General features: G+C 39.8%; 1 protein-coding gene across 11 annotated transcripts in view; it reads left to right on the top strand.

Moving 5' to 3' along the window:
• The first annotated feature begins 441 nt into the window (after positions 1–441).
• Positions 442–26640, top strand: part of CELF2 (CUGBP Elav-like family member 2) — a 374581-nt gene continuing 348382 nt past the window's right edge. For 7 of the 11 annotated variants that reach the window (XM_069978756.1, XM_069978747.1, XM_069978743.1 and 4 more), the window contains exon 1: positions 443–857. In XM_069978756.1, the coding sequence (XP_069834857.1) occupies positions 784–857 (74 nt within the window). In that variant the 5' untranslated portion in view covers positions 443–783. Of the gene's footprint in view, positions 858–26640 lie in introns of all 11 variants that reach the window. The other 4 variants (XM_069978753.1, XM_069978745.1, XM_069978752.1 and 1 more) reach the window with 2 other exon arrangements.

Here is a 26640-nt window from a genome sequence, read left to right as displayed (position 1 = left end):
TATATACTCTGCTATAATGCATGTATTCATTTGTGAATAGATAGATACATAAATATGTATATATTTATGTATCTATCATTCATCTGTACGCATATGTATATGTATCTATACACATACCAATCAAGTATACATGCACACACCCACACCTATAAATATATCATTTTAAAACCATATAAAGATATTCATATTTCCATAGAAACAGCGTATTATAGACTTTCATTGCAGTTATGCAACCTTCCCAAGCAGTTAAAGGCAATCTGTCTATGTAAATCTTCATCACAGTGCCTAATGGAAAAGTACTAAAGACTTCTATTGCATAATCCCAATGTATTGTAGAAAGCATGAAGAGAGCAGTGAGCTGGCCAGCATGTGCAGTGTGAGCTGAGAGAGCTCCCATAGCCCTGTCCTATCATAGCTAGGCACACAGCCCCCACACTGACCATGCCTGCTGCTGGAGGGGAGTGCTGCTGAATGCACTGGAGCTCCAGGGCGAGGATGCCAGGAGTGCAGGGGTTAAGTGGAGCTGCAGCAGGAGCGGAGCTCCTCCTCTCCTTTCAGCACCTGGTCCTCTATAGACAGTTGCCTCAGCAGTAGATTTCAGAAGGGATTGGAGGAAAACAAGAGGGGGAGAGAATGTGACAAGTGCCGGCTCTGGCTGCTGCTGCCTTGGGGAGGCCTCCTGCACCTGTCCCTGCCTGTCTTGTGGCCAGCACTGTTCTTCAGTCAGACAAGCAGAGAAACATTGTTATTTGCCAGAGCAGAGCGACGTGCAGCAGCAACACCATGACTTCTTCATTCAAGCTGGATTTCCTGCCTGATATGATGGTCGATAGCCGATTGCTAGTTTCTGACAGAATGTAAGTAGCCATGCAGTTCTTCTCCTGTGCCATGCAGTTCTTCTCCTGTGCCATGCATCTCTCCTCCTGTGCCATGCATCTCTCCTCCTGTGCCATGCATCATGCCCATCTGAGGGGGGCACCTCTACTTCCTCCAGGCTGCACACTTTTTTGTAGGAAGTCATCCATCCCACTTTGAATTTCTTCCTCATCTCCTCCTGCCTTCCTGTGATGATGTGATAAGACAGTGATCAGCAATGGATATGCTGCTGTATTCACTTCATGCTGTATCCCCCTAACCCATCTCCTTATTGTCTTTCTACATGATGCAGCTTGTGGATTGCACTAATGCAGTTTAATGAAATGAGAGGCTTCTTCCACCTTGTGATGGCTATGGAGACAAAGCTTAGGACAACACATGCTATTAAAGCCCATGCTCAAGTCATTTCATATTTATGTAAAGCTGAGAATCTGTGCTAGTTCCCCCACTGTTCTACTTGAATGGGATATGTGACTGTACTCAGAGTGACACTGAGTGCTGTGCTATGGGATATGATAAGCTAAACAGGGATTTCTGCTGGAATGTGTCAGCCGCCTGCATGTCTCATTAAGGTTTATGGGAAGAAATATATACATAGAATTTGTAATTGTTTTCTGCAAGTGTTATTCCAAGCAAGTTATTGCTATAAAAAGACACTTAGCTCACGCCGAGGGAAATAAATACAAGTATTTACCAAAGCCACATGTGCAAATTCACATCTGTTAACTTTTATACTGCTGTTCACTGTGGACTTGTAAGTTATGTTACCATAGCTCTATAGAGGAAAAAAACATCTAAATAGCAGACAGTTTGTAGGGTTAAAGTGTGACTATAAATAAAGGCAAGTATAGGCTCTAATAACCGCCAGCCATGATTCGTCTTTATGTCTTTGTGCAAAGAACCATTCTGAGTTTTATGATCAATTTTACTGGCAGCAAACTTTCCCCACCGGTGAAGCTGCTTTCCTAAGCACATTAGAAGTGGAGCCTCTGAGTGGAGAGGTTCAATACTAGTCTATTGTTTAAGCTGTTGAGCTATAGGGGGTGGGGAGCATAAGACTTTCATGTGCTGGCCAACTTGATTCATACAATTCTTCTGGTTAGTAAGGCGGTAAATTAAACCGCCTGTATAAAATGCACAGTTCACATCTAAGGGTGAGGAGTTCAAAACTTACTTATCTATTATAGTTCTGCCTTATGGGCATTAAAAAAAGCCCTGAAAGCTGTTATAGCAAGCCACATTGGGAGTTAGTCCACTAGAAGCACCTGAATGTGAAGGCCAGCAATGAAAAGGTTAAATGAATAAATAATTAGCGGCATGAGGTACATGGAGGTGAATATGAGGTCATGCTGGGTATTGTGTTTCCCCGTAACACTTCATTGTGTGTTCGTCATCTGGTCTTACACAGGTGTAACAAATACTGTACAACTGCAAGAACCTTAAGTTCAAAGTTCCCGAAAAGGGTCACCTGGTAGTCATAATATATCCTTGCCTTAGGTTATATCATAAAATTTTCAGTTTACTACCACATGGGTCCACATTATGGCTTATTTGCTACTATGTTTGACTATGATGGGCCATCACTGCAAATTATACCATCCAAAGTAGATGACTTGTATGTATTATTTCTGGATGGTTACATAATATTATCGCAATTGTCATGATTGCATCTTCTTAGCAAGAGATGCTGGAAAAAAAAATCTACCAGAAAAGAGAATAAAAAGCTTCAGCAGAGACTTACTAAACAGGTTAGACAAGGCTTATAGTGTTATCGATGCATTACAGCTTATAAGTACAGTTATTCTCCAAACCGTTATTTCTTTGGTAAAGGAGAGAGTTCTTTATAGCTGCAGAGTTGTAATGAGTATATCAGGAGGCATATGTATTATTAGTACTAGTCGTTTACTATGCCGACTTCTTCTAATGTTGTTTATCACGAAGGTTGTTATGCTACAGTGTACAGCTATGTTATTGTTAGCACGAGCATTAACATTTCATGAGCTTCTCGAGACATTCACACAATGGTGGCAAAATGTCTATTTCTGTTGTATTAAACAAACAATATAGATATACAGTAAATAGAAAGCTCATTGAGGTTACTATCCATAGATTTGGGGCCATACTGCTCTTAAAGGAGCCTTATCAAGAGTGTCTCTATTTTATTTGCTGTGTGTATAGGACCTTATGCTTTATATATGAAGAGTGGATAACCATCTGACACGTCCAGTTTAGTATGCCACATTGGAGAACTTCATCAAGTGACATTTGATGTAAATTATTAAAGCCACTATGTCATGAAATAGTGGAAATAAAATGACTTCATTGGAATGTTGTGGGCAAAGTGTGACATTGTCTATCTATCTGTATATTTCTATTCTATCTTCTATTTATCAACTATATATTGCAAGTTTCTATCTATAGTCTATAGCTACTGTATCTATCTATCTATCTATCTATCTATCTATCTAGATCTCTATGGATCTATCAACTGTCTTGACTATCCATTCATTCCTCCATCTATCAATTTATATTCTGTTGATCTATCTTTCTATTCATCTATTTATGTTTTATAGATCTACTATTTCTCTCTCTCTCTCCATCCATCTGAAGTCTACCTATACATCTACTGTATATACTTTTGGTCTACTATCTATCTTTCTATCTATCTATCTATCTATCTATCTATCTATCTATCGATCCATTTATATCAAATGGTCTATTTATCTATCTGTATCCTATCTATCTATCTATCTATCTATCTATCTATCTATCTATCTATGCATCAATATTCTGTTAGTTTACTATCTACCTATGCATCTCTCAAATCTATTTACCTATCTATAAAAGCATTATAGAGCTACACTCTGCATGTATGTTGGCTAAATGTAATAATGCAAATGAATAATACATACATAAAAGAAAAAATCTCAAATTATTCAGTGCACTCTAAAATGACACTTGTTTTCGTATAATTTATGGTAAAAAGTTTCCCATCTCCAGGATATCAGATATCACCCCTCCTTTCTAGAGTGATTAGTTTAGCAATAATTGGATTACATACTTAATGCTATAGACTTCACACTCATAGCCTTTAAACTGAAATGGTCACCTAAAATAAACCTCTCTAAAGAAGTTGTCCCGACACTAATGTGAACATTATACTTTGCTGATGATCTGAATTGCTGGGAAGATATATAGCTTCAAGGAAGGCTTCATTTGTCATCCGGACACACAACTGTGCTGACTACATTTGAAGCTTGGGATAATATACCCATATCATTAAAGGGAATATATATCGGTAGTTTTCTAGATTGTCTGTAGTGTTCCAGTGTTACCTTCTCATGACTTCCAATAAACTGGATGTTGAATGCATGTTAATATGCTATTATATGAGTGCTCTCTGAATCTGGTGGTGAGCGAGAGGTTTTAGGGATTAATTGTGGCATCAATGGGATGAGCATTGTTGACAGGAGTTGTCATCTGGATAAATGTAATTTGTTCTAGGTAGACACTGGTATGGATCATTAGATAGCTGAGCATTGGCCTTCGGATGTGACCTTTTTGGTATAGTTAGCAAGCAAAGTATAAGAAGTAATTATTTTTAGAATGTATTGACTGACAATTAGACCAACTAACAGAAATACTATATAAAGCCACATCATGTAATGTTAAGAAGTAGTAGGGATAAACGCCTAACTAATGGATATGTGTTCTGAATTACAAGACATTTTACGGTATTGGAAATTTCACTGAGCGTTCATAGGATCATATATGCCCTTCTTCAATATTTATTCACATTAACCAATGCTGAATAGCTTAAATAGAACATTCATTATGGTACCGCCTGATGCTATTGGGTTATTGACAGATGAATTTTACTTGACTTTGTTTCCTTATTACATAAAGCAAACATTGTGGCAAGACAGAAGAGAAAAATCTGTGTATTCATGCTAGTTAAAGAGGGAGCCTTCGGTAATTTGTGATCAATGATCAAATTATTAGAATTATTCTTTGTGTACATTTGCTTTAGTGTGTAATCGATCGGAATTTGCAACTTAAATCTTTGGGGTTGTTATGTTGCCATACACTAATATACTATGATTAAAAAATATATATATATCCTTAGGTTAGGTTTTGTTGTGTACTATGGAAAAGGTGAGACTGTGACATCATGATGAGCTGGGCCAAATGACCCTCAATCTGTATATATTGAATATATATTTCGACATGGTGTAAACAAAAGATGCTTTAACCTGCTATTTCTGACATACAGTATATATGTAAATGTGTATGGTCTCTGCTGAAATATTATGAGGCACTATTGAATTGGCAATAGTCTTAAAATAGCTACTGTTGATTGACTAATGCAATGCAGCTGATGCTCTGTATTATATGATTTGTTAGATGTTGCTTAAATTGCTTGCTTGGCATTAGAAGAAGTTGCATTGAGCTTGTGCAGGTGTTTACGTATGTATTCAGTTAAGCATTGTGAATCATTAGCTTATTTCTCTGGCCTTTCACTATCGGTTCTCAGACATGAGCGGGAATATCGAAGCTTTTTTACTTTCCTTTAGCAGGCGTAGTAAATTCAGTGGTATTGCAGGCAGCTGTTCCCTTCCCAAAAAGCCACAAATTATATGCCCCCTTGCTGATTTTCAAGCTTATATTTATGATGAGCAGGTTCAGAGATAAATATCATCGACTAAGCTTTGATTTACTACACAACAGCATGGCAAATTGTGGGAACAACGGATGTTTTTAATGGCCAGCTGTTCTTAGCGCTCATGTTCTATACTGTAGACAATATTTTTGTAATTGTTAGGGAGACATAATGAGGAAATAAGCGAATGCTCAAACATCGCTATAAATGATATGTGCTATTTTTCACATTGGCAACAGCCAGGGTGGAACAAAGCATAGGCCGAGTAGGCGGCCACATAGGGCAACATTAAGAAGCCAAAGCAAAGCTATGTCTTTAAATATATTTGTACAGCCAATTTGATACTTTGCCTATTCGGCTGATAATGATGCTGAAGACATTTGAATATGTATTTCTGACAGTAATCATGCCACACATCAGGGACCAAGAAGAGCAGTACTGAAAACCTTCCTTGTACACCTAGGAAGCCTGTCCCGCAACTGGAAACAGCCTTTTTTGATCAGGATAATGATTCCTGTTAAGCTATATTTTTTAGCCTTACTTAGTTTTTTTATCTATTCATAGAAATTTTCAGGCAGCTTTCATCGCACTTACAATTTATTTCACTATTTGGACCTTGAAACACGAGCAAACCAAGCGATTTGACCAAGGTTCCAAGATGATGATACTGGGCCTCCAGAACTCAGGATGAATCACTGAAATACAGTAGACCTCTTAAGACCTTCTGAGCTAATTCCTCATCTTTATGTTACCTTATTGTTTCTTGTTTGCTTGTTTTAAACATAAAAAACGTGTTGTTCCTCATCTATGACTCAAGGCAAGGATATTGTAGCATGTAAGGATAATCACAAACAGAGGTCTTTTCTGTTATGTAATTCTTCACTCAAGGGAAACTGTTGTAGTTTCCTCTCATTCCTTAAGGTAGTTCTGTTTTTATTTCTAGATAACATGTTGTAGAACGGTGATGATGGTTCTTGACTAACTCAAGTACATATCTGCTAAGTGCAAGTCTTTGTACCGCTGTATATAATAGAATGAAGGTAAAGATTAGGAAGGACAAAGATGTCATCAGGAATGTCCAGCTGAATGCGTTTTTAGAGACAAACATTTGATGGGTTCTACTAATTGGGATTTTTTTATTCTTTATCACTTATATATAGAGTGAGAGCCGTATATAGATAAAAGGCAAAAACAAGGTCTACCCATTGTTTTTCATTTTAAAATTATCATGACAGGTGTGTCAATGGATCATATATTTTTTCATTAATTTACATAATTTGTTATTAGTTCCCTTGTGATCGGGTTTATTAGAGGGGTAGTTGGGATCTGTTAATCCTTTATCCTTGACATGAGTGAGGATTGCATAAAGCTATGGAAGCTAATGTCATTTTATATTCAGTACTCACATGTGGGGGCTAAGATATATATATATAATATATATGCATTACATTTTTTTTGTACAGACCTTTTGTGATTTAATGCTTAACCATAGTCAGAGACGAGTCACTTACGGCTTTCTGTACATTAGTACCAGGCAGAACAGATTTTGAGTTGCATTACATTTACAATATGATGGATACACAACAGGTGGTGGTCACAAACAAGGTTTCCTGTGGCACTATAAAATATTATACTCTATTCCATTTAAAATAATTGCCTTTCAAATAATTTCACATGAACAGCTATGTTTTAATCTTTACTATTATTCTTATTATTTTCTATTTATTTTGATGTCACAAAATACCATTAGATCATTTTTATAATTAAATCATTAAAAAAAATTATTCAACCATGTTCTTTTATGATACCTGACTGGTTTCAATGGACATTATGGGGTCATTTATCAAGACCGAAATCTCATGCGGTGGTCCTAAATAATGTCCCACAGCACCAACTGCCTGTTCACTGGGCTAGTGTAGATTTCAGCAACATGCAGGCATTAATTGTGATAAATACGGTGTTAGCAGAGGCCACACCCCCTCAGCTTACAGCTTTGCCCAATCCCCCATCCCACCCCCTTCCTCACCTCCCTTAGTGTAGACATAAGGTTTTTCGCAATAATTGTGACTTTTTTGCCATCTGCTGCACAGCATGTTACCCCCCCCCAATATGGTAATTACTTCTGTAAAATAAAAAGTAATCACAGACAGTTCTTAGTGTTCTACTGTAACTGCATATGTGATGTAAAGCCATATTCTTTAACTTCAGTTCTCAAATTCCCCCACCAGCTCAAGTTTTAAGTTTCCTAAGGAGAGAACACCTGTGGCAGTTACTGATATATTGACCCCAATTAAATCTGCAATGCTCTATGACTTTGTAGGGCTACTTAGGTGCTGGAGTTTAAAAATGCAGTTACAAAGTATTTAACAGTATGTTCTAATATTCTTCAGAGCACTTAAATTTTCCAAATGCACATCCATTGGAGGCCTGCTTTAGTTTATATTGTTTATCTTGAACTGTATAGCAGACCATGCTAAGTTCAGAAATGTAATGGTAAACAGGACCCATAACCTCTCCTGAACTGTTTCAGTGCATACTTGTATTTCCTATGATCCCTATGAAAAAACAATTGTGAAACATCTTTTCTTAAAGTTGTGTTGTGCCATTCATATGGTATTCTTGGTAGAAATACATGACTAAATAGCCATCTGGATGTTAACAACTGGAACTGTCTTAGGGCCAGTTCACATTGAGTAAATTCGTCGGAATTCCACGGCGGAGCTCTCCACCGCAGAATCCCGCCTGCCTCAGTGTCGAGCGGAGACTCTATGGGAGGGCTAGCTCCTCTCAAAGAATTGACATGGTAGTTTGGTAGTGAGTCAGCTCTGGAAGTAGTTTTTTCAGAAGATACGGGAAGAAAAATCTAAATCAGAGCTGGTTGCAGTGTTTCTGTAGTTGCTTTAAGTAAACAAGACAAGCTTATAACATTAGTATATCACTTTAAGACTTGGCAAAGGGTGTAACTTCACATGCTATTTGGACACTTTCAAGAGCCAAAGTTTTAGAATTCTGAAGGATGAACTTTAATAACCTTAATGCTGTGGGATCAGACATGGAGTATACATTGCACTTCTTAGCGCAGATGGATACATCCATTGTGCTACCCCAGACAATATTTATGGCTTCTAATAAAATTATATAAAAGTTGGTCCATTATTTTTTACAAGCAGGCATGGTGGGCTATTTCTAGTATTAATGGGTTAGATATTTAAATAAGGGCATAGAGTCATGGCCAATTTGAGCCCAATGTAGACAGAAATCAATTATGCAACTTCTTTTTTTTAACTTGCTTTTGATGACTTGGCTTCAAAAATGCCAGAACCCTGATGGGACCCTGAGAGTTCGTATTAAAGTTAATGGGGTCTGTTAGGATTTAACTTCCGTTTAGGATGTTCCCATAACAGGTTTTATAGGGAAAAGGCGTCCGTATCAAATAATGATTATGATTGACCGCCACCTTTTCACGATAAAATCCCATTGTGTAAACATAGCCTGAAAGTGGATGTAGTGTAACAGTCACAGTATGGTTTTAAAAGTTTAGAAAAAGTAAATCTGGAACTTAATTTGTTCTGACAGGCTGCTCTAATGAAGATTTCCATCACTTGGACACTACTTTTGTCTTGTGGAGAAAAGAAATCTTAGGGACAAAAAAGAGTCTATACAGTACATGGATTTTTCATCGTAGGAAGATACTGGAAGTTTTTGGTGACCGGAAGTGCACAAGATCAAACATAGGGATTTTACAGCATAATGCAAAATTTCTTTTTGTTTAGAAAAAAAACAATGGATATTGTAGAAGAGAAGTATCCATGGAATGTTACCTCTCTAACTACTGGTGCTGGATATAGATCCATGTATGGATGATGTTATCTTATTCTATTCTCTATTGAAATACTTATATATTTTTGTTTGAGGTTAGTTCAGAAACCCCCATTGGAAAAATGAAGGTTATGTTGTTTTACAAGTGCATAATGTGGTTGTTCCAGTCTGCAGCATTACACGATTAGACTGAGCTTCCCCGAGGTATTTCAGAGGCTTTACCTATGTAGAAAAGTGTTCAATACTTCCATTGGGACTATAATTTCTTGGTTTTGTCACATAGGGTGGAGTAATTGTTTCTCACAAATGAAAGTGAGATAAAATGTGAAACCTAGGATCCAGGGAAACATACAGGGTAGATGTGACTGTATTATAAAATGTGTTAGTATATAATATAGTGGTGCAAAATATTATTGTGAGGGGGTTAGGCTATGTACAGTGTTCATAATTGAACTGTTATATAGATAATACTAGAAAATGTACCCGGCGCTGCCCGGGTATAAAGTGTCAGTGTGTTAATTAGATTTGTTCTAAGGTGCCCAGGAGGCCAAGCTAAAGGTATTGTTTCATCTGAGTTAATCAGTGGAATTAGTGTATACCTGTAGTGCATAGTTGGAGGGGTTCTGTATACCCACAATGTATAGTTTTTAGGGGTCTCGCATATCTGTAGTGCATAGTTGGTGGGGCTGTATACCTATAGTGTATAGTTGGGGGGTGGGTCCTGTATACCTGTAGTGTGCATTTGGGGGGGCTGTATACCTGTTGTGTATAGTTGAGGGAGGTCCTGTATACCTGCAGTGTACAGTTGGTGAAGGTCCTGTATACCTGTACTGTATAGTTCGGGGGTCCTGTATACCTGTAGTATATAGTTGGTGCTGTATACCTGTGATGTATAGTTGGTGGAGGTCTTGTATACCTGTAGTTTATAGTTTGAGGGTCCTGGATACCTGTAGTGTATAATTGGTGGAGGTCTTGTATACCTGTAGTATATAGTTCGGGGGTCCTGTATACCTGTAGTAAATAGTTTGAGGGTCCTGTATAACTATAGTATAGAGTTGGTGGAGGTCCTGTATACCTGTAGTGTATGGTTTGGGGTCCTATATACCTGTAGTATATAGCTGGTGGAGTTCCTGTATACCTGTGGTATATAGTTTTGGGTCCTATATACCTGTAGTATATAGTTGGTGGAGTTCCTGTATACCTGTAGTGTATAGTGTTGGGGTCCTGTATACCTGTAGTGTATAGTTTGAGGTCCTGTATACCTGTAGCATATAGTTGGTGGAGGTCCTGTATACCTGAAGTATATAGTTGTTGGAGGTCCTGTATACCTGTAGTATATAGTTTTGGGGTCCTGTATACCTGTAGTGTAAAGTTTGGGGTCCTGTATACCTGTAGTATATAGTTTTGTGGAGGTCCCGTGCATCTGTAGTGTATAGTTTTGGGGTCCTGTATACCTGTAGTGTCCTGTATACCTGCAGGGTTGTATTTACCCGTATGGCAGTGTTATTCAGTCACAGTGTGTCGGTATTGGTCATGTCTGGTATGGCGGTGTTATCCAGTCACAGTATGGCGGTATTGGTCAGGTCTAGTGTGGCGGTGTTATTCAGTCATGGTATGGTGGTATTGGTCAGGTCTGGTATAGCGGTGTTATCCAGTCACAGTATGGCAGTATTGGTCAGGTCTGATATGATGGTGTTATCCAGTCACAGTATGGCGGTATTGGTCAGGTCTGGTGTGGCGGTGTTACCCAGTCAGTTTGCCGGTATTGGTCAGGTCTGGTATGGCAGTGTTATCCAGTCACAGTATGGCGGTATTGGTCAGGTCTGGTATGACAGTGTTATCCAGCACAGTATGGCGGTATTGGTCAGGTCTGGTATGGCAGTGTTATCCAGTCACAGTATGGCGGTATTGGTCAGGTCTGGTATGACAGTGTTATCCAGCACAGTATAGCGGTATTGGTCAGGTCTGGTGTGGCGGTGTTATCCATTCACAGTATGGCGGTATTGGTCAGGTCTTATATGACAGTGTTATCCAGTCACAGTATGGCGGTATTGGTCAGGTCTGGTATGACAGTGTTATCCAGTCACAGTATGGCGGTATTGGTCAGGTCTGGTGTGGCAGTGTTATCCAGTCACAGTATGGCGGTATTGGTCAGGTCTGGTGTGGCAGTGTTATCCAGTCACAGTATGGTGGTATTGGTCAGGTCTGGAGGTGTTATTCAGTCACAGTATGGCGGTATTGGTCAGGTCTGGTGTGGCAGTGTTATCCAGTCACAGTTTGGTATACCTGTTGTGCCCTGTGTATACATGTACTGTATGGATGGAGTAGGGGGCCCTGTATATACATGTACTTTATAGATGAAGTAGGGGGCCCTGTATATACCTGTACTGTATGGATGGAGTAGGGGGTCCTGTATATACATGTACTGTATAGATGGAGTAGGAGGTCCTGTATATACATGTACTGTATAGATGGAGTAGGGGGTCCTGTATGTACATGTACTGTATAGATGGAGTAGGGGGCCCTGTATATACATGTACTGTATAGATGGAGTAGGGGGTCCTGTATATACATGTACTGTATAGATGGAGTAGGGGGTCCTGTATATACATTCACTGTATAGATGGAGTAGGGGGTCCTGTATATACATGTACTGTATAGATGGAGTAGGGGGTCTACCAGTTATTACTGTGGATGTTGTGAGGCAGCTTCCCTAGCAACCATTGCTCCCTGTGAAAATGAAAGCAGTAATCCTATTGGTTGCTAAGGCTCCAACTGCCGTGTCTGCTGCAGCTAATTATATCACCTGTGTTTGCAGTGAGGAGATTTTCCCATTCATCTCTATGGGGCGCCTCTCTTTCCCCTCCCCCTCCCCTCCTGTACATCTGGCGGGGACGGGACCTTCGCAATAACCTTCCCGGGCACCCAATGTATCTGTGTGCCAAATTTGGGGTCAAACGGTTCAGGCGTTTGGAAGTCTATAGAGGACAGACAGACAGAAGGACAGACAGACAGACAGACTTTGATTTTTATGATATAGATGTATTTTATTACACTTTCTATGTTTGAAAGACTAATTTTAGTCAATGTTGCTTTCAAAGTAGATTAGTCTTGCAAATGGGAAATCAGCTGTGACGTTTGGTAGAGCCGTACTATAATGAACCTTAATGAGACAACTAGGAATCCATTATATATTGTATATGGACTTACAAGTCAAGCTTTTTAAATTGAGCACTTGGTACTGAACAGGTACTGATCTAGCAAAGCTAACTACACTAATAGAGTAGTCATCATATATTAAAGCTGTTCCTAAAAATGACAGAAATGGTTTATCTTTAGAATAGGCCTAAATATGTGAAGTTTGTGTGTCACATCCCCCAAGACCCTTGCCAAACTGGTGGTGTGTCTCTCAAGTGAATGGGGCTGTGTCCAGTACTACTATGAAGCACTTGCAGTGCTCATCAAGGCAGTCATTTTGGTAAGTAGCTAGAGGGGCTGTCCTGGAATGACAAAACATAGCTGCACACGTTTTGTGTTGTATAGGAGCTCAGGAGCTTATCTCCGTTAAAGTGAACGAGTCTAAGCTACAGTACCAGGTACAACCCATAGGCCGGTGTGGAGCTATGAAGCAGCCATGTTTTTCCAATCTCGGAAAACCCTTTAAAAAGCAATCATTTGTCATAGACATAATGGAAAAACCTGTATTTTTAAAAACTGGACATAAAATATGGTGGGTTAAAATGCAAGGTCTGGTATGTCCCACAGAGGAGAATAAATAAAGGAGTTGTCCAAGATGGACTCTTTCAAGCAGTATACGGTGGGGAATAAAAAAATAAAAATAAGATGTCCTTATCTTCTGCACTGCCCCTGGTACTATTCTGCTTTGGTCTCCATTGTGTCCGCTTCTGGGTTCAGAGACATGACGTTGCAGGCCCACTCAGCCTGTTAGTAGCTGTAGTGGTGTCCCATCTTAGCCTCTGATTGGCTGAGCCAGCCTGCTACAATTCTTTATTGAACACGAATATACAATATACAAAATCAGCAAGACCCTAACCCAGTTAAAATATTTAAAACAATTCCATACTTAAGGGTCCCATTGTTTTAAATGTTGTTGATTGTGTATTTGTGTCCAATAAAGGATTTATTAACTTTCTACTCATTTTGGTATGCCTAGCGTTATATGACATATACGACAGCACTGGGCTGCATTCAGGATGTTCCTGCAGCAGATGTTTCTGTATCAGCTCCAGGAAGGTTCTTTTTTAGCATTGACTTGCGGGCACTATCGGGTGTGCAGGTACCATCTGGTGTGCCCACAAATCAATTAGCCATTCTCTTCAAATTAATGTGCAGCCACCACCGCACATTACATTGTGTGAAGAGGTATTATTTCCTGATGCTGTTCACTGAACAGCGTCCGGGAATAATAGGCAGGTACATTATTTTAATAACAATGTGTGGACACAACTGACGGCATTGCGTTGACTTTAATGCAATGCTGCCCCTACAGTAAAGAACAGATGCGGATTCCATTGCAATCAGCGTCCGTTCTTTGCTGAAAAAATATGTTGTGAGAACATAGCCATATACTGCCTTTTTCTTATAATATGTGCTAATTGGTGGTATGTCAGTCTAAGAGCCCCCATTACATGGTTGTGCAGTTCCTTTCGTACAGCTTTCTCAACGAGAACCCATCTACATAGCTTACTGGGTAGGAATTGTGATTCCTAGCCTGATATACAGGACATTATTGAAATAGATCACAGGACACACTGCTGAAGTGGAGAATGATGCATTTTGGAGGCAGTAAGTACATTACCTTTTACAATGAGAGGGGGGTAAATAGTAAAAAATAAATAAATCAGGCAACCGTTGCAATGCTGATTATTGATGAATGTGAAAACAATGCAACACATACTGTATGTAAATGATTTAGATTATTTTTCAGTTTTTTAGTTGTAAAAAAGCATATGCATTCATGGGATTTTAAATCCTTAAAAGCTAAAACTGTGTTTGTCAATTATTTCAATGATCTCGATCCGTTGCATGACATAGATTGGTTTAAAATGTCGTTCATATTCTTTAGTTCAGGGCTTTCTTTACCATCTATACAGATCTAATATTCTGTAAGTCAGGTTAAGATGATTAGAAAGTAGAAGTCATCTGTATTGAATTATCTGTGTGTCATTATGTATTGCTGAATGAACAATGCTATATAGATGTAATGTGATTAATTCTTCATTATGGCTTTATAAGAATGTAAGGACAGCAATTATTTGTTTGGTCATGGTCACTTCTCTAGATCAAGGCTTTTTCTATGTGAAGTCTGTGTTTCAGTTACAGGATAAGTCTACACAAGGGCCTGTCTGTCCAGCTGTATTCGCTGGTTTCTGAATATCTTGTCTGTCTTGCGGAGGCTGGAGTCACATGTTCACATGTGTATGCAGAGCACATGTTCTCATAAGTGCTCTGGTCACATGTATTTCTATGCATCCCAGTCACATGCTTTCACATGAATTTTGTTAAATAATAAGCATCACTCACTATACATGAGATATAAGAAACTTGAAATAGACTGGCATTCAGCTTGCTGCTATGGAAACACACATCTCCCACTTAATGTTAGTTGCTTCAGCGATAAAAATAAATAAATAAATAAAATAAATCCTCATTGTTTGGGGCATTGAATTACCCTTTCTTGTTGTTTTATTGTAAACTGCAACTCAAGGTTTTATTTCTTCCCATTGACTCTTGCAGTGTAATATTCCTATTTAATGTATCATTTTATATTCAATAAGATTACTGTCATTTCTTCCCTGTTCAGGAATATTTGCAGAGGTTATTACATGAAAAGTCGAGAATAACAATGGTAAAGATGGTATTGTCAGACTTTCTTCGATATTAGAATGGTACCAGTTATTTCCCCCCTTTTAACAGTTAAATGTGCCTCCTTTTCACATGCAGTTTATCAGAACTCACCTAGTGCTACATGCAGAATATTATCTGCTTGAATTGCCTTCACTTTAGCCAGAACATAAGCTTTGTTGTTTAAGGTGCGATTGGAGTGAATTTTCCATGCCCCATTTGTACATTGTTTTCTCGCTAGTCATGCAAGTATTATCTATAATTACATTTTCTAGCCAGTACAAATAGTAGGCTTTGTGGAAAAAAAACATACATAATGGAATGCAATTGCTTAAATTATACAATATGTATGTGCTCATGTCCCAAATCCTCATCAAAATGCCTCGCTTTAACTTCTAGCAGCCATGTTATTGTCATTTAAAATGCATTAAACATTACAATAATGATACCTCTCTATCATTGGGCACGGGTTGTCAGCATAGATAGATGACAGAGATCTCTTCATTACCTGGTTATGGTGACTATTCATGAAAGTGGGCAGGACAACTTTTCTATATTTCTTAAATTTAAATGAGGTGTTTTTTTTTTTTTAATAAATCCATAATCAAGATTTTCTATTACTTTTTAAATAATCAGTCTTCAAATAGTTCTGACATTTTTTGACCAAAGAGTAGCGTTTGGACATCCATAACTATTGTTATTACGAAATCTTTATCGGTTTTGGCCCCGTCTGATTGCACAAGGTAGGCAAGATGTAAATCAGTTTAAAGATACATTTGCAGGTGTTTTTACAAGTTGTATGTCTAAGAAAAAGTTTTAATCCTCCCACTCAGTGATGTCAAGTGTGCTCTGGGTGGTCCCATCTCTGCTGTTTCGGGGGCTCCTGGCAGTTAGTGCTCTGCAACTCCTCTCTTTTGCTTTGAGTATTGGCTGTAGTGGATGGATGCATGGATGGATGCCAAAGCTGGCACATAAGAGCTGAGAGGAGGGTTTGAAGATCATTCATTGTGGGGAGCCTGGTGCACTGTAGAAGAGCATCCACAATACATTTGCTGTTGTGCTAGTGGGATTAAAACTTTCCCACAATCTTTCCCCAACCTTCATGACTATCTGGACATAACTGATGTAATTGACTATTTAAACCCTCTAATCTTGTCATACTAAATTGTGACATCTTCCTTTACTGTCACCCATATGCCTGTTTAGAGGAGGGTAGGGTTTGAGCAGCATAGACTGGAGACTGTTATACTGCACAGTAAAAGACCATATAGAGATATAGAGGACTGTTGCTATTGCAATGCTATGGGGATTAAAACCCTTTACCCACAACTTTATGACTTGTGGGAGTGTAACTTGTGGGACATAACTGATTTAAAGGACTATTACCACCCCCCCCCCCCACACACACACACACACACACGCACACTCACCATTACATCATATCAACCTCTGCCTGCTTTACTGTTCCCTATATAGCTCTATTAGAAGTTTTGAGTAGTCAAATCAAACATGCACCCTTTAAGTTCAGCAAGTTTAGGTATTAGAGGATACAGCATCTGAGTAGATCCGACAGTAGAACATATATGTAGCTTACATTATGTATGTGGAGGGTTAGACCATAAAAGTTACCTTGGGGGATGACAGTACACTAATACAGTTGTTATAAGATCTAAAAAAAAATGTATTATTCGCTTTTGGCTGCAGCTACCAAGCCTCCTAGGGATGTTTTTTTCTCAGTTTATATTGTCCACACATTCCCCCCCCCCCCCCCCCGTACATCCTGCCTGTATCTGATGACCACCTTCTAATTAATGCACCAAGTGTGTGGCCACATTCCAGGAAGTGCTAAGATGTTTTGCGATAAACCTTAAGGAGTAAATGATAAAGAGGGTATCTATATCTCAGCAACTTGGTAATCAAGATTAGAGAAGCAACACCTACTTTGCAACATAGGTAGATTATAGCTGTTGTTTCGAGTGTCCCTTTTCCAGCATTAATTAGGATTATCATAGAGAAGCTTGGCTTGGGAATGTAGTTCTTTTATTGGATAGCTGCTAATGACATGTTGCCAATAAAGCTGCTCTTTCCACAAGCCTATGTGATTCTTTTAATAAGGAAAATAGGGAGAAGAAAAATGACAGTGCTTTCCACTAGACACCATCAGAGTCCGGTCTAAGTTTATTGCTGTTTTTGTTCTACGGATGCTGCAATATATCGACTGACATTGGAACGGCACCATACTAAGCCTACAGCACATACATGAAAGCTTTAGTGAATTAACCCAAGAATATTAGCAAAACCCTCTAGTATATAAAGGGAATAATTCCAATAGTAACATCACATTAGGCAATAGTTTCCTAAGAAATAGTTAATATGACTTCACTTTAAAGCTACAGATGATTACAAATTCTGTACAACATGGCAGCATGCTAGCATTTAGCTATATATCTTATAAAAGCAGTCTATGGAATTATGATAGAAGCCTATGAAGCATCTGGCAATTTTGTATACTGGAAGTTCCATAGGCTCCCATTATAACATACATTGCTTGTATTAGCAGTATATAGCAGATAAGAAGGGAAACGCTTCTGCACCTTTGTCCTAGCGATCGCCAGGGATCTCAGCACCCGAACCCCCATCAATACAAATTTTTTACATGTCAGAAGTTTTTATACATATTGGTTAAACTTTAAACTTTTAAGGATGTATTCACGATTTTATACCTTTTTTAATATCTACTCCAACAAACTTCAGTATAAAATTGATGTATGAAACTCCATTCTTAATACTTCTCCCCCATGGTATTTCAAAAATTCATTGTACATAGAGATACAGTTGAAAAATCTCGGGTCTTTTGCTCCTTTGCTTTTCTGTGAACTGTTTAGTTGTGATTAGGAAGCAGACATGCTGAGGGCTGTCATCTCAGTACGACAATTGCAGGCATAATTGTGATAAGTTATAGCTGCATTACTGTAGGATGAGGCACAATTGAGTAGCTCTCTCATAAATAAAAACATAAAGTTAAACTTCCCTTCTTTATTTTTGTAATGTATGAGTATATTTGCTTTGTGCTTTTCACTGGGAGTAGCTCGGTGCTATAACAGTCCAAGAAACTTTAAATGAATTCTTTAGATTTGTGCCTAACTGATTCTTATGCAGTTCAGCCACGAACATGTGTGTCTCAATAGACCATGTAATAGGCAGTGAAATCCAACGGAAGCACTTCCCTTTTCTAAATGCTTCTGTTAGGAGCTAGGAAAGGCAATCTAAACATATTTATAAAAGTGTTTCCTGGATTCACTTTGTCTTGGGAAAACCAGGCAATGTTTAGCAGTTGTGCATTAAAGTGTAGACAGGCCGCCAACACCAACAGCACAAAGCAGTGTTACACAGCTGCATTAATCCTATAACGTACCTGGCTTGCTGGTAAAAAGTCCAAAATAAACATGTACCAACCCTGTGCAAGTATTCTTCAAATGAAAAACTAGCATTGTTATAAAATATATGGAAGTGTTAAATTTTAGAGATTATTCCTTCGGTTGCACACACTAATCCTTACTAGACTTTCTAGCAGTATGTCTTTTAGGACGTTCCATTGTTTAGAGCAGTAGAGACCACAGGTGCTTGGCTAAGAGATGTTTGCCCTCCATTTGACAGAGGACCTGCTATTATGTCACTGTGTAGTGGATTGTGCTTTCATAACCTGGCACATTATTGTTTGCCAGAAGACAGGGAAATCATGTAGGACCAGGAAAGACGTATGCCAGGACGGCCATCAAGTTGACGAATAAGCGGTTGTCAGCCAAATACCTTCAAAGCGCAAAAAAAGTCTTCAGACTGATATCACCCACAGAAAATCATAGCATTCTGAAATTCACGCTGTGACATAAAGAAATGAGTGGGAAATCTTAAGTCTCACTGGTGTCTTCTTCTAGCTATGTATGCTACTGTCATAGACATAGCTTTCTTATCCAAACTTTTAATTAAAAAAATAGCATTAAAGGAAACTTCTATCTGTGGTCTCAATGCATTTTTATTTGCTATTAACTTTTCTTACATGGCCCAACAATAAATGACAATGTTTAAAATTGTATAACAAAACCAGAAATTTATCATTTCTATTCATTCTGCCCTGTGCAGAACGTATCTGGATTATGGCTGTGTGTATTTGCCAGATGATACCTACATATGGTAAAAAGGAGCTCAATACATTTGTATAGGCCATCAATAGCTGATAGAATGTAAGCATAGTGTATGGAGCTGGAAGCCTTAGCTCTATACATTGTATAGTGGCTGTGCCAGATTGCACTCACTTCAATGAAAGCTGAGCCGCAATAATATATAATAATTTATAGAGTTGTATTTTACCAGTATTGTACAGAGTGTGTACATCCAGGCACAATGGCTTGCCCCCTGCTGACCAGCTGTTCATGACCTGTCTAAAGTTTAGGCCATCAGTGATATTTGCCCAGAAGATGCAGGAGTAAATTTTAGCCATAATTTATGCCAAAGAGCAGCGGAAATTATGCAAAATTTTACACACTTTGAGGATATGCCTCGCCTCCCGCAATGATGTACCCCTCTCTGCCACATCCACATGGTGAATGACTTTTTTACAGTCTGCAGTAGGCACATATGGTCCTATACTGTATGTATAAAAGATGGGTTTTCCTTTTTCAATTGGAGTCATTCTTTAACATTTGATCATCTTGTTAAAATAAATTTAAATGTAACTATGTGCTACTTGTAACATCTGCTATAATGCTTATTGACAGACCAATGTTCAAAAAAAGATATTAACCACATATATTAACTGTTACATTTATAATATCTTGGTCCAAGCATAACTCATCACACTGCACTTGTTAGAGTCTATGGACCTTGACAGCTTTGTGTTGTTCTTAGACCAGGTGCCAATGTTCTCAATGTGCTAGTGAGTTCTGCAGTATGTCTTTCTCTTGATTTCAGAAAGATCAGTATTATTCTCATAGCTTGATGCAATTAACAATGAATTACTTTGGAGAAGTTCATGTTTGAAATGAATGCCATTAAATCTGTGCACAGACCATTACAAGTCAACAGTTTACAGACTGGTCATGACCGCTATCTTTTCCAAATGCATTAATGAGCTGTTTAATTAAGGGATAAGGAATTTTACAGCCACTGATCACCACTTTTGTTGTTTTAATAATGGCTAAATTTGAGATCTTTTATTTGAGCAACTTCATTAAAGATATGGCATCAGATAAGAATACAAAAATACTTTCCCCCTATCTTTCCATTTCAATTGAGGTATAATCATAAATTATTATATTTATTTCTTTATTTATATATTATTATTATTATGAATTAATATTGAATTTACCCATGACACTTTATCTAACATGTATAAAAGAAGGAAAATCCTCTCTTGGACAAATCTTGGTGGTAATAGTAGTATGGATAATTGACAGTCGCATTTTGCAGCCACACCCACTGTTAATAGGGGTACTGAGTGCGGGATATCATTTGTTTAATTGGGAGCAAAGGTTGTGATCATTTATTTGAGTAAATACATTTTTTTATTTAGACTCTCAAATCTTAACCCCTTAGTGACCGCCGATACGGCTTTCTACGGCGGTCACTAATGGGCCTTATTCTGCTGCCATCAGCTTTTTACGGCGATGGCAGAGAATAAGGCTGCGGGGCCGGGACGGCCCCCACCCCATCCCCCCGGCTACCGGAGGTAGCTGAGGGGTTGGGGCAGTGTGTGGGGTCCGTCCCGCCCCCCCCCCCTTACCGACGATCGCCGCTATTAACGTTATAGCGGCGGCCGTCGGTAAAGAGGATTACCGGTGCTGCCGCCGCCTTTCATCTCCCCCCGCCGTGAATCTACGGCGGGGGGAGATGAAATAAGTGTCCCCCAGACCTCAGATCAGACCCCCCTAGTGCCCCGATAACTAACCCCCCTCCGCCGGCGGCCATCATTTCCAAGATGGCCGCCGCCATCGCTGTGAACCGACTAACGTCGGTTCACAGCGATGAAAGAGTTAAAATGAATGAAAGCCCCATGCTCTCCGCCACCGGAGGTAGCGGAGAGCATGGGGCAGTCATCGGGGACCCCCCTGTGGGGTCCCGGTACAAGCGATCAGCGGTATATACTATATACCGCTGATCGCTTGTACCATGTGCTCCCGGCACTTTTTATCCCCTGTCACCATGAATGATTGGTGACAGGGGATAAAAAGTGATGTCCCCCCACCCCCCAAGTCGCCCCCCACCCCCCCTGTCACCCCCGTCCCCCCCCACCCCCCCTGTCACCCCCGTCCCCCAGTCACCCCCCCTTCCCCATTTACTCACCGGATCCACGGAGCTCCTTCCTCCTCGACGTCCTGGCTGGTTATGAAGTGCGCATGCGCTTCACAACCAGCCAAGCTCTGAAAATTTAAAGTGACAGAGACCAATTTGGTCTCTGTCACTGAACTATGATTACTGTGATAGAAAATATCACAGTAAACATAGTAATACAGTGAAAATGAATATGTAAAGTACAAAAAGTGACAAACATACAAAAAAATAAAACACACACTTTTTATTATAGTAATAATTGCAGTTTACTCCCAAATTACCCCTAACCCCTCCCCAGATTACCCGTAACCACCGCACGTTGCCCGTAACCACCGCACGTTGCCCGTAACCACCGCACGTTGCCCGTAACCACCGCAAATTGCCAGTGACCCCCTCCAGATTGCCCGTAACCACCGCACGTTGCCCGTAACCACCGCAAATTGCCAGTGACCCCCTCCAGATTGCCCGTAACCACCCCAAATTACATGTACCCACCCCAGATTACCTATAAGCACTTCAGTTTATCAGTAACAATCCCAGATTGTCTGTAACCCTTCCAGGTTGCACATAACCCCCCCAGGTTCCCCGTAATCATGCCAGATTACATGTAACCCCCCCCAGATTGCACGTAACCACCGCGCGTTGCCTCTGACCACGCCACGATGCCTCTGACCACGCCACGATGCCTCTGACCACGCCACAATGCCTCTGACCACGCCACGATGCCTCTGACCACCGCACGTCGCCTCTGACCTCCACACGTCGCCTCTGACCACCGCACGTCGCCTCTGACCACCGCACGTCGCCTCTGACCACCCCAAATTGCCAATGACCCCCTCCAGATTGCGGTGCCCATGTCAGATTACAGGTACCCACCCCAGATTGCCTATAAGAACTTCAGTTTATCCATAACCACCCCACATTGCCCGTAACAACCCCACGTTGCCCGTAACCACCCCAGATTGTCTGTAAGCACTGCAGGTTGCCCGTAACCAGCCCACGTTGCCCGTATCCACCCCAGATTGTCTGTAAGCACTGCAGGTTGCCCGTAACCAGCGCACGTTGCCTGTAACCACCCCAGATTGTCTGTAAGCATTGCAGGTTGCCCGTAACCACCCCACGTTGCCCGTATCCACCCCAGATTGTCTGTAAGCACTGCAGGTTGCCCGTAACCACCCCACGTTTCCCGTAACCATCCCAGATTGTCTGTAAGCACAGCAGGTTGCCCGTAACCAGCCCACGTTGCCTGTAACTAGCCCACGTTGCCTGTAACCAGCCCACGTTGCCTGTAACCAGCCCACGTTGCCTGTAACCACCCCACATTGCCGAAACCACAGCAGGTTGCCCGTGACCACCACAGGTTGCCCATAACCACCCCTCGTTGCCCGTAACCACCCCAGGTTGCCTGTAACCACCCCACGTTGCCTGTAACCACAGCAGGTTGCCCGTGACCACCCCATGTTGTCCGTAACCACCCCAGATTACCTGTAACCACCTCAGGTTGCCCATAACCACCCCTGGTTGCCCGTAACTACCCCACATTACCTGTAATCTCATTTTTTTTATTTTATTTTAGTAACTGCGCTATTCTAATAACTATTACTAGCTGCGGTTTTGCTCCTGTAAATTGGCGCTCCTTCCCTTCTGAGCCCTGCTGTGTGCCCATACAGTGGTTTATGCCCACATATGATGTACCGTTTTACTCAGGAGAACCTGCGTTACAGATTTTGGGGTACGTTTTCTCTCCTGTTCCTCGTCAAATTGAGAAATTTCAAACTAAACCAACATATTATTGGAAAAATTCGAGTTTTTCATTTTTACTGGCCAATTTTGAATACTTTCCTCTAATACCTGTGGGGTAAAAATGGTCACCACACCCCAAGATGAATTCTTTGAGGGGTGCTCTTTCCAAAATGTGGTGACTTTTGGGGGGAATCTATTCTGCTGACACTACAGGGGCTCAGCAAACGCACCTGGCGCTCAGAAACTTCTTCAGAAAAATCTGCACTGAAAATGCTAATTGGCGCTCCTTCCCTTCTGAGCCCGGCTGTGTGCCCATGCAGTGGTTTATGCCCACATATGGGGTACCGTTCTACTCAGGAGAACCTGCTTTACATATATTGGGGTGACATTTCTCTCCTGTTCCTCGTGAAATTGAGAAATTTCAAACTAAAGGAACATATTATTGGAAAAATTTGAGTTTTTCATTTTTACTGTCTACTTTTGAATACTTTCCTCAAATACCTGTGGGGTCAAAATGCTCACCACACCCCAAAATAAATTCTATGAGGGGTGCACTTTCCAAAATGGAGTGACTTATTGGGAGATTTTACTCCGCTGGCACTACAGGGGCTCTGCAAACGCACCTGGCACTCGGAAACTTCTTGAGCAAAATCTGCATTGAAAAAGCTAATTGGCGCTCCTTCCCTTTTGAGCCCTCCTGTGTGCCCATACAGTGGTTTACGCCCACATATGGGGTACCATTGTACTCAGGAGAACCTGCGTTACAAATTTTGTGGTACTTTTTTCCTCTTGTTCCTCGTGAAATTGAGAAATTTCAAACTAAAAGAACATAATATTGGAAACATTTTAGTTTTTCATTTTTACTGTCTACTTTTGAATACTTTCCTCTAATACCTGTGGGGTCAAAATGGTCACCACACACCAAGATGAATACTTTGAGGGGTGCACTTTCCAAAATGGAGTGACTTATGGCGAGATTTTACTCCGCTGGCACTACAGGGGCACTGCAAACGCACCTGGCGCTCGGAAACTTCTGCAGCAAAATCTGCATTGAAAAAGCTAATTGGCGCTCCTTCCCTTCTAAGCCCTCCTGTGTGCCCATGCAGTGGTTTATGCCCACATATGGGGTACCTTTTTACTCAGGAGAACCTGCGTTACAAATTTTGGGGTACTTTTTTCCTCTTGTTCCTCGTGAAATTGAGAAATTTCAAACTAAACGAACATATTATTGGAAGAATTCGAGTTTTTCATTTTTACTGTCTTCTTTTGAATACTTTCCTGTAATACCTGTGGGGTCAAAATGGTCACCACACACCAAGATGAATTCTTTGAGGGGTGTACTTTCCAAAATGGGGTGACTTATGGGGGGTTTTCTCTCTGCTGACACTACAGGGGCTCTGCAAACGCACCTGGCGCTCAGAAACTTCTTCAGCAAAATTTGCATTGGAAAAGCTAATTGGCGCTCCCTTCCTTCTGAGCCCTGCTGTGTGCCCATACAGTGGTTTACGCCCACATATGGGGTACCGTTGTACTCAAGAGAACCTGCATTACAAATTTTGGGGTGGTTTTTGTCTCATATTCCTTTTGAAAATGAGAAACTTTAATCTAAACGTATATATTATTGGAAAATTTAAATTTTCAATTTTTTTACTGCCTAATTGTGAATACTTTCCTCCAGCCCCTGTAGGGTTAAAATGCTCATTATACCCCTAGATTAATTCTTTAAGGTGTGTAGTTTCCAAAATGGGGTCACTTATGGGGGTTTTCAGGATACCAGACTTCTAAATCCATTTAAAAAAAGAACTGGTCCCTAAAAAAATCAGTTTCACGAAAATGTGATAATTTGCTGATAAATTTCTAAGCCCCATAACACCCTAAAAAAGTAAAATATGTTTCCCAAATTATGCCAGAATAAAGAAGACATATTGGTAATGTGACTTAGTAACTAATTTATGTGCTACGACTTTCTTTTTTTAGAAGCAGAGAATTTCAAAGTTCATAAAATGCAAATTTTTTTAATTTTTCATGATATTTTGATGTTTTTCACAAAAAACACACAAAGTAGTGACCAAATTTTGCCACTATCATAAAGTGCCATATGTCACGAAAAAACAATCTCAGAATCGCTAGCATACGTTAAAGCATCACTGAGCTATAAGAGCATAAAGTGAGACAGGTCAGATTTTGAAAAATTAGCCTGGTCATTAAGGCCAAAACTAGCTGCAGCACAAAGGGGTTAAATTGTTGTACATAAGTTTTCTTTCTGTACCGTAGACTTTTAATTAGAAGAAAAAGAACCATTTTCCATACTTTCTTATCTAAATCTTGAAGAGTCAGTGTATAGGATATTTTAAAGACTTAAATATCTCTAAAATGTTTATCTGTTATATCTATAACTGAACATATTACCTATTAGTAAAAATATACATGATGGTTTCTTATGGCACAGTCAGTTACATATTCGATAATAAAACACCCTCCAACTTTTTAGTATATTTTGTTTTTAGAAACTTTTTTTTAACTGTTTACTTGCATTCCATGAACGGAAAAGGTTTGACACCCGTGTAAGGGTGCAAGTGCAAAATTGAACACAAGACATTGACAACACACATCCTAAGTGATCTATTGCTGCTAAGCAGAAGTTTTAAGGAATAATTATAAGGTTCTTATAATTAGAAAATTTCTACCTATTAGAAGTTAAGAGTTACCTAGACTGATACACAGCAGCACTTATTTAGATCAGCGTAACTAAGATCAAGATAAAATAAAAACATTGAAAATATTGTAGAAATGAAACTCAAAATATATAATTTTTGATGACAATGGATAATCCTATATAGTATTTACATAGCGTAGAGCAATAAAATCCCCCAGTGCCCCAATATAGTAACAGTGCTCCTATAGAGTAGTAGTGGCCCCTGTGCCTCCATATAGCAATAATGCCCCCAGTGGATGCCACTTCTTCCACCTATACCTCCTTCCTTCATCCATCTTTTTCGCTCCCTTGCTTAAAGTTCATAGTCATGTGTCTTTTTTTTCAGCCATACTATGCCCCAATTCCCGAACAATGTTATATAGAAGCGGTAAGTTTGCCCATATAATTATTATGGTAATCTTGCACCTATCCACATTAGAAATGTCCTTGACAAAGGTAAATGTGTCCTTCTAAAGCTTAAGGTAAATATTGTATGCCATACTCGTAACTTTATACATTACAATGAATTTCCCCCTTGTACTTTTGAATGTTTATTTAACTTTGCTGCGCCATCGGGAGAGGAAACAATTCCCCTGAATGCCTTTTAACCTTTTACAATGAGAAAAGTCAAACAATGATTTTAAAAAGCTTTCTT

Source organism: Dendropsophus ebraccatus, chromosome 1 (assembly GCF_027789765.1).
Source record: "Dendropsophus ebraccatus isolate aDenEbr1 chromosome 1, aDenEbr1.pat, whole genome shotgun sequence".
Taxonomy (NCBI): Eukaryota; Metazoa; Chordata; class Amphibia; order Anura; family Hylidae; genus Dendropsophus; species Dendropsophus ebraccatus.
Note: the sequence above shows the minus strand (reverse complement) of the source record. Positions and strands in the feature narration are given on the sequence as shown.